The sequence below is a fragment of the Pelodiscus sinensis genome, chromosome 1 (assembly GCF_049634645.1).
Source record: "Pelodiscus sinensis isolate JC-2024 chromosome 1, ASM4963464v1, whole genome shotgun sequence".
NCBI classification, from domain to species: Eukaryota; Metazoa; Chordata; order Testudines; family Trionychidae; genus Pelodiscus; species Pelodiscus sinensis.
The window spans coordinates 117,549,364-117,558,962 of NC_134711.1; the positions used below are offsets into that span (position 1 = coordinate 117,549,364).

The 9,599-nt window shown below is 47.2% G+C and overlaps 1 protein-coding gene and 1 long non-coding RNA gene across 2 annotated transcripts in view; one reads left to right on the top strand and one right to left on the bottom strand.

The window, feature by feature from the left end:
• The window catches only part of ETNK1 (ethanolamine kinase 1), a 47,450-nt gene extending 45,245 nt beyond the window's left edge, over positions 1-2,205 (bottom strand). The window contains exon 1 of the mRNA XM_075898229.1: positions 1,885-2,205. Within this exon, the coding sequence (XP_075754344.1) occupies positions 1,885-2,040 (156 nt within the window). The 5' untranslated portion in view covers positions 2,041-2,205. The remainder of the gene's footprint in view (positions 1-1,884) is intronic.
• On the top strand, positions 1,763-8,428 carry LOC142818479 (uncharacterized). Its single transcript, XR_012895967.1, has 3 exons — positions 1,763-1,830; positions 6,294-6,409; positions 7,910-8,428. It is a non-coding gene; the product is annotated as an uncharacterized LOC142818479 (long non-coding RNA).
• Positions 8,429-9,599: the final 1,171 nt, after the last annotated feature.

The window sequence follows — 9,599 nt, forward strand, 5'->3', positions numbered from 1 at the left end:
GTTGAGAACCCCTATCTCAGACATCCACTGTATGGATACATTCTACCACCTAAGAGGCTGAAATCCAGAAAGATCATTGCCTCTGAAAATCCCATACCCTAAAATACCACTGTGGAACGTTAAAAAGCAACAAACCAGAGGATAACACTGATGATCTTGGAGAATTTGGTTCCTTTAAAACTCCCCCACTACTCCCTAGGCACTGACCTTGTAGGAACAGACTGGTGTACTCTAAATCAAGTGAGTGCTGGCGTGGCAGATAGGTCACAATATGACAAAATGGAAGCTGAAGAACTGCCACAAATGAGAATGTGGACAACCTTGGAAAAAACACTTGAACACTGCCTGATACTCTGCCCGGATCAACTACATCCTGTACTCCTGAAGATAAGCATTTGAGATAAGTGAGATCATCAGAGCCTGGCTGTAGTTTTGGAACAAGCTACAATGATACTGGGCAAGAACAAAAATATCCTCAACAGAATATTTTTTCTTAAGATTCAACCCAAAAGTAATGAAAGCAAAATAATACAAAAGTGTAACAATTTTCTTTTCCATTCTTAAAAATCCGAGAGCTGTTCTTTATATAACTGGCCAAATATTTAAAAAACAACAAATGGCCAAAATATGTTGTACTGCACAAGGATTCAATGAAACAAAATGTTTGTTTAAACTTCCTTTAAAATTGCCCAGGTGGACTCCACTCCTGGAATAATTATGCCATGTTGTTGCTTGTTAGGAGTGCATTTATCTCATGAAACAATATGGAAGAATCACTATTGCTATTTAATGTCCTTTAAGCAAAATCTAAACTTAGAAATTTCCTACACATCCATTACCACTATTTTCAACAAACATGTATGTTATACAGTATCAGATGTAAGTTGAAGATTAATAGCGGATATTATGCATATTTGCCAAATGTATTGTCATGTTGGTAAATTTAAAATTATTTCAGTCACGTTAAGATAAATGATGACAAAGCAGCCAGCTTTTACTGAGTTTTATTTTTGTATCTATTTTTCTTGGCGGGTGTCACTAAAATTAAGAAAGAAATTTCCACACGTTAATGCCACTAGGTAACCACGATTTGAAAAATGTGTATAATAAATGATGTAATACATTCAGGCTGCAAACAGGACGCACAGAGGCAGAGAGAGTTAAAACACATCTTTAGCAGACTCCTGAGGCTGGATTAAGTAGATTCTACAAGCATTAAGATTAGTAAGATTAGCTGGCCCTAAATATGAGACTCGTCATACGTACGAGAATCTAACTGAATGTTTTTTTTTTAATTCTAGATGATGAGCGGGTAGCCTCAGACAAGCGCCTGAGTTTCAATTAAGTCCAACAGGGAGGGGATTTGTCCACTTGGCAAAAGGGTGAAGTCACCAGCAGCGCTTTATTTTAAAGCGGAGTGAAACTGAAAGCGAGCGGGGGGTTGAAATACTTGGCAAATGGTGGCGATCGCTGCATCCTGCCCGCGCTCGGCCCGGCGAGAGGCTGCTGTGGGTCGTGGCTGATAAGCCGAGAAGCGGCTCCCCCCGCGCCTCTGGCTGGCAGGACAAGCGGAGCCGGGGGGCGGCGGCCGCTCTGCACGGAACGAGCCGGGCCGGGCCCCTCCTCTCCTAGCGCCCCGGCGCCGCGCGCAACCAACGGGCCTTCGCAACGCGGCGCCTGGATGCGCAGCCGGGGGGGGGGGGGTTAGAGAGAGAAAAACCCACGGGCCGGAAACGGGAAACGGGAAACGGGCCGGGGGGGGGGCTGATTCTCGAGGGGAAGGGGCCGGGACGCTGCACACGCCGGGCCCCGGGGCTCAGCCCACAGCCGGTAATGGGGGGGGGGGAGGGGGCCGCGCTTTCCCTGCCCATCCCCCGTCGCTACCTGCAGCGTCACCTCCTCGGGGCGCCAGTGGGGCCGCAGGCAGCGCAGCAGCTTCAGGGCTCCCTGGCGGCAGCCGGGCCCCTCCACGTCGCTCACGGCGATGTCCAGCTTGGGCACCTCGGGGGCGCCGGGCGGCACGTGGATGTAGTTGGCCATGGCGGGGCGGCGGCGGCGGCGTCTCGGGAGCGGCGGGAGCGGCAAGTGGCGCTGCTGGGGAAATTTCCACTTCGGCCCCCGCTCCAGCAGCTCCGCCCCCGGCTCCGGCTGCGGCGCGGGGCAGCCTGGGAAAGCGGCGGGCGGGGCCGGTTCCTCGCGCTGCAGCGTCCCCCGCCCCGAGCCACTGCCGGCCGCCCCCCCCCTCCCCCAGCAACCAGGCTGCCTTCCCTCTGCTCCTCCATCCCCCCTCCCCAACTGCAACTCCCCTGCCCGCTCCTCCGTCCCCCCCAGCTGCCTCCCCCATCCTCCCTCCCCCTTCCTTGGCTGCATCCCCCCCTGCCCCACTCCTCCATCTGCAACTCTCCTGCCCCCTCTCCTCTCCCTTGCTGCATCTTCCCCTACTCCCCTAACCCCACTTTTCCCCTTCCCCACCTTTCCCTCCCCAGCTGCATCTCCCCTGCTCCACTCCCCTAACCCCCTCCATGGCTCCCCTAACCCCCTCCTGCTCCACTCCCCTAACCCCCTCCTGCTCCACTCCGCCGTCTGCCCCTTCCCAGCTGCATCTCCCCTGCCCCACTCCCCTATTCTTGTCCCTTCTCTCCCCCATTTCACCATCCCCCCCATTCTGTCTTCCCTGACCCACTCCCTGTCCTCCCACATCCCCAGCTGCATCTTCCCTGCTCTACTTTCCCTCACACACACCCCTCCTCCCAATCTTCCTGGCTGCAGTTTCCCTGCCCCACTCCCTGTGTTGCTGGCTGCATTTTTCTTTTCCCCCTCCCTCATCTTTTTGCCTGCATTTACTCCCAGCTGCCCCCAGGGAAATATTTTATGCTGTTCTTTAATGAGTAATCCATCTACAAAATATCCTTTTTACCTGCCTATATCTGATTGTGAGCCCAAAATACAAAGCATCCAAGGAAATGATTAATAAAAGTAGTTCATTACCTTATGTTAATGAAAGTAGCTCATTATCTTATGGAAAAATCAGGTACTATATACATGAAAAAAAATTACCCCTCTTAATTCAGGTGTGCTTAATACGAGGTAAATTACAACAGACCTGAGAACACTGTATCTGCAAATATGTGTTAAAGGAGGGACAGTTGAAACACCTTAGTTTACTTTGCTGTTGTCCCTTTACATTGTGTTCATTTTTGTCTGAAATGTGTGCCATTTTTAAAACTTTATTTTTCCCTGGACGTTTATCTTCCTAACCAGCTTTTCTCCATTCATTTTCTTGTCCTTTCTTTAGTTTCAACTGTAGCCGTGTGCAATACCACTTACAGATTTAGGCCTAGATCCTCCTTGTTTTGTAAGCTCCTAGCTTCCATTGGATTCAGTGGAAGTTAGGAGCATACATACTTTTGAGGATCTGGGCCTTACGATCTGAGCCGACCCTGAAAGCCTCTTCCGGAGTATTTACCCACATTTAAACATCCCCCATAATAATCATCCTTCCTTAAGTAGCATGGAGAAGTTATGCAATGTGAACTGTTCTTTCTTTGAGGTTTACAAGGCAGTTTGAGTTCATTCCATGCCTTTGGGGGTTGGAGTGCACATTATCAAAGCCAAACAACTCGATACTTTCCCAGGTTAGAAAAAAATGCTTTTGGAACCGGTAATTCTGTTTTCCAACTAATTGACAGGGCCAGATTATCAAAGGGGCTGTAGGGGCTGCCACCCTGGACTAAGAGGGCCTGAGATGCAGTCACTAACGCCCCTGTGTGCTGCATTCCTGGCTGGCTGGCTCTGCCTGGTGAGGAGGGAAGGTGGTCTGCATACTGCCATTCCCCCTTCCTTCCTGGGCTGGAGCATTGTCCCTGTGAACACAGGGAAGTTCTCTGTCCTTGCGCTTGCCTGCAGCCTTCTCCCCCACCCCTCTCATGGACAATGTGAGCAGCGGGGGCTGGTGCCTGCGGGCACGGGGTGGCTCAATCAACTGTACCCCCTGCCAAATGGGAGCTGCACCAGATAATCACCCCAAACCCCTGCCCCCTCCCACACTCTTCCAGTCCTGCACCCTGACTCTGCTCCTGCACTGTACTGCTCATCCAGATCTTGCACCCCCACCCACCCCTTACTTTCTGGCAGCCCCCTCCCGCAAATTGAATCCCAATTTTGGCTCCACCCCACATCCTATGGAGGCCCCACAAAATCTACTAGTCCCAAACCCTGAGAAGAGTTAATACAGCCCTGGACTCTGATGTTATCCTGTGAAGTTTACCATAAACAACCGTCTGCATGATATTTTCAAATCTAATGATTTAGGAAATGTGCATTGGAATTGATCTGTTTCCCAGTTGTTTCTATAGTAAAAAACATGGACTATTCCAATGTCGGGTAGCCCCACACAGCTTTCCCCAACTGAGGCAGCAGTAGATTCACTGTAACAGCTCAGCGCAAGGAGAAGCCAACATGTAACAACATGACCTGTTCTATTTTAGTAAGATTTCTGGACAGGTGCAATGGCAACACACAGGTTGTAAGATCCTCACTGAAGGACCCCTTAGACTTGAAGTTCACAGAACGATATCTCTGAGTCAGTTACTACCCGGAAACCACTGCAGTCTTTGTAAGTGGTTGCTCAGCTTCCTGTTCATGTATAAAAACACAACCCTGGCGTAAGTCAAGACCTCCTTGTTTACACCCCAGTCTGTTCTTGCTGTAGGCTTCAGCCCATCACTTGAAAGAATACCATATACTCCTTCCTAGTTTTATTATAAAGAGGAGCTGACTCCAGGCCTGGAACACCCACAGGAAAAAAAGTAGTGGGTGCTTAGCATCTACCATCAGCCAACCTCCTCCATTTTCACTCCTCTCAACACCTCTTGCCTGCCAACAGCCCTTCTGATCTACTCCTCCTCCCAGCACCTCTTGCCCTACCCGTGGTGATCAGCTGTTTGCACTCCAGGAGCACATGATTTGCTCGTTGTTTCCTAAAAGGAGATGCACACTCAGCTGTTAGATACTTCCTGGAGCTTTGAAAGGGGAGGCCTGCCTGCCTGCCTGCAGAGCAGCACAGTTCAAAACACTGAGCAGAATGATCAGGACAGGCTTTGTGAGATACTGGCAGAAGCCAGTTCTGTTGACAAAACAAACAGCAGTATGTACACTGGCTCTTTGTTCACAATAAACGGAGGGGGGAAAGGGGAAAAAAAGTCTCTGGGGTGGAAGGTTTATGTCACCAAAACTGGGCTTTTTTCCCAACATAAGTCACATTACGGTGTGTATGCTCTCATTGTATTGTTGCCAAGAGGCAAGTTTTAGGGGACAAAACTTGGTAGTATAGAGAAGGCCTTACTCTGCTCAAGCAGTTTGGCAAGGTGAAAAAAATAAAATGGTTGCAGGGCTCAAGAGCAGCATGATATTCCCATAAAGAGAGTTAATATCAAAGGCAAAATGCACCAGCTTGCTTACACAAGTTAATTTCAACAAAAGAATTCATTCTAAATCAGGGGTCTGGTTTTCAAACTGGGCATGGTGCTTGCTAACATAAGGTGAAGGGTTTCTTTGTGGTTATGGCATAAAGCCATGTCCTTTACACTATACCTGACTTTTGCTTGGGTGTGATTGGGGTACTGCCCAGCATTAAATCAGGTAAATAAAAGCTGTGTATATATATTCTCTGCATGTCTAAGTCAGCTTAAAGAAAATGTTTGCCATGGAATTGGGGTGTCTGTCTTAAAGCTTCCAAGAACAATTTCTGTTATTTCTTGGCCTAATCCCAATGGCCACGATTATACTCACCAACCTGTGAAATCTGTAAATATGGATATTTGAGGAGAAAAGAAATGGCACTTTACAGAACTTCATTGGGAGGTGGGGAACCTTTTTTGGGCTGGGGGGCCCTGAGGCAAGGTGTGTGTGTGTGTGTGCTTCACACCCCCAGAATAGGTGGGACTTTGGGCAAAACGGGGGGGAAGGAGCAGCCAGCCCTCAGCATCACTCGTACCATGGCGCAACCCTCCCCACCAGCCCTCAGAGTGGAGTGGTGCTCTGGCAGCAGTTAAAAGGGGCCTGAGACAACTGCCCCCTTTCCCTTCCCACCAGTGGGCCTATGTATGGTAATTATGTGACTAGTTTTGGGTCATCACCTTGCCACTCTCCTTCCTCCCTCTCCAATGATTCAGAAAGAACCTATGAAAGTACTTATGCCTGCTGCTACCTCTATCTGCTCTTCATTTTTCCTGCTTTGAGATTATATAATGCCCCACCACCAATAAACTGCTGTTTTTTGTTTTCTTTTAAAGAGAGGCACAGAACTGGCTTAAACCTTCCAGACTCAGTTCTCCTGGCTGGTTTCCAGCATTCAAGAAGGAAGAAATTGCTTTAAAGATAGCCCTTTAGACAAGATTTGATTGTAGATGTAAGTGAATTTAACCTTTCTAGCCCCAATTACTTACTATAATAGTTTGCATATCCAAGGACCTCAAAATGTTCCACACACACTAACAAATTAAGCCTCACAACACTTCTGTCAGTTATAGGTAACAAATTATTCTTTCTTTTTACAGATGTGGAAACTGAGCTTATTTAGAAAATGAAATGGATGGGTGGGATTTTCAAAAGTGATCACTCAGCACAGGCCTAATTCTACTCCCACTGCGGTCAGTGGTAAAACTCTTGAGAGCCTGTGGAATCTCCCATGGTGCTTGAATGTTTCCTTTAAGCAGTGACAAGAACTGGAAGCAGCCTCTAGTGAGGACCACTTTTGAAAATCCCACCCATCTATCTCATTTTCTAAATGTAATACTAGAGTCTGCATTATGTGACTTTACTGTGAGACACTGGAAACATGACATTATAAATCCAATATTCCATGTGTTTAGGAAGAGATGGCTGTCCCTTCTCTTCCCATAATTTGCAGAACTGCCCATGTTCTTGAATGGATATTTGACTGTGATGGAGTCCAGAGCCACTAAAAGCTTACAAAAGAGGAACCATCGATCAGAATCAGGAGTGGCCCGAGGCCTGCTGCGGCAGCTGGCACCCCAGGTGGAAGGCGTGATCAGCGCCCCTGCCTGCACGACTGTCAATGGCCGTGACGTCATCACCAGGCACCCAGGCACCCTGTGACATCATCATCAGGCTTCCTGGGCCAGCAGCGCCCTAGGCAACCGCCTAGTCTGCTTAGGCTCACGGGCCGCCCCTGAATTCAGAATAGCATATGTCTGGAAAAATCAATTCGCAAATATGGCCATGTTGGACTCTAGTATCCCCGTATAATACCACAGTAAGAGATTTTTGGTCAGAGTGGGAAAGCTTTGAGTGTAAAGGTGAAATTTTGTACAGCAATTGCAAAATAATCTGCAGGTCATGGTTGCAGGCTGTAGCCAGACAGCCCCTCCCCCCCATCTCATCCATCTTATTTGCCTCTCTGAAGCATACAGGGCAGAGAAGGAGCAGTAAAATCAGCATAGTCTATGCTGGCTCATCTGATCCTGAGAAGCTGGAAAAACAGATATGTGGAGAGAGAGCGATTAAGTCAATAAGCTGGCCTCGAGGCTGTGAGAACTGCCCCCGGCTGGCACCCATGTTGATTCGAACACACACACAGTCCCTGGGAGAGGAATTTCCCACTGAGAAAAGAATGTCCAGTACTTCCAATTTAATCATCTCAATTCTCTCTTACAAGTGTAAATTAAGTTCACAACTCCCTTGTAAGAACTGGTCTCACAAAAGACAGACCAGCCCCATTTGGCATGACAGACAAGGAAGAGAAATACGTGACCCCATGGGTATAAAAGATGGGTCCAGCACACACTCACTTTGAGTGTCATTCTACCCTCTACCTGCTGGTCGGGTTAGGTGTTTGACCTCCCGAGGTTCTATGGGGATGCCCACCTCGTATTTTCGTCTTTCCTAGGAATTGAGGGACCGGCCCTGGCCTGACATGCTGGAGTCGAGAGGCACAGAAGGGGGTAAAAATTGTACCTGGATGTGGTCCTCTGCCTTAAGTGTACACATAGAAAGAGTAAGCTGTTACTTGGTACCATTATTTCTATTTTTCTATCTTTATCTTCTTTGTAACCATTTTTAAGATCTATATTTTGCTAGCAGTTAAGAAATAGAACAATAGCCATTGCAACCATATGATTTATAAGCTTCCTCAAATAAACCTGTAACTGTTTAAGTTTTAACCTGACTCCTTCAGTTGCTGTAATAGAACCAAGCACAATTTAAAAGAACTTCAGCCGGTCATAAAGGGACAGATATAGGGAGCCCTGACCGTCGGCTGACACGGGCACCAGCTGATTCTGCCAGATACACAGGAAATAAAAAAAGGAGATTCTCAAGCTATGTCATGGTTTTAAAACTGCTAGAGATTTTGAGGTTGCAAAAAACTTAGCCAAGGTTTAAAAAAAAAATCTGTTAGGTAAAATGCAGACAGTGGTGCAGGAAGTGTGGTGCTTATTGCAAAGAAGGGATCCCCCTAGAACTGGGAAAACCCCATCAAATGTGGGGGAGGTGGAAGGATAATAATAAGGAGCATCACTGCTGGAATGCTTGGGCCTTTGCCTGAGACAGAGGCTTTAATTAGTATTTGCTAGTAGTTATGGACTATTTCAGAAAATGGCCCAATACTTACCCCGTAAGAAACAAACTATAATAGTAGTAGAGGCTTCAGTGAATAAATTCTTCAGCAGAGCAGGAATTCTGGACTCCAGGGTGAGTTAAACACATGTCAAGAGAAATTTTGAACCCAAAAGTGTTTCAATAGGGTTATGAAATTATAGGTATCCACAAAATAGTATATAGGGAGAAGCAATGTCATGGGTGGCCCAGTAAAAGCCTTGGTGTCTATCTACCAGTTCATCTTACAACCATCATGCTTTATTAAATATTATTTCTGTATAACATAGGTCCTGGTCATTAGTGGCCAGGATCAAACATAGGACCTCTGGAGCATAACATGTGAATCAAACAACACACTCTTTTAGCCAAAACTGTAGTAGACCCATCAATCTCTAGCTGGTCTAGCTGCCAGTGGAGGTAGGCAAAGTGCCACACTAAGCAGGTGTAAGTCATATACTTCTGCTAGCTGAGGAAGCACATCCTCAGTTTCAGAGATTTCCCAGTTGACATCCCATATGAGCCACTGCTTGTAATACTGACAGATGTAGCCATCAACAGCCACAAACAAACTTGGAGCCTCTGAGGCTTAATACATGCGCCTGCATAAGCCAAAAGAGGAATGTCTCTTAGCCAAGGCTGTAGGTGGACTAAGTGCCTCTACACCACTACAGAGGGACACAAAGCCACAACAAACAGGCATAGGTTACCACCAATCAGTAATCATTCATCCATTTATGCAGACATCATCTATTGCAGTACCCAGGCCTGGACATTTCTCAAGCTTGGTGCCACCTTAAATTGGGGCATGGTAAAGTTAGTTGACTGCTGCAGGACTTGCTGCATCTGGCCAAGTGTCATAAAAACAATCTTTGGTTTGTTCTGTCTTCATGATGCCAGTGCAACCTGAGAACTAAATGTTTATCTGAACCTCAGAAGGCGAAGCATGAAGTAGAACCTGTTTATCTAGGTGTGACTTTAGA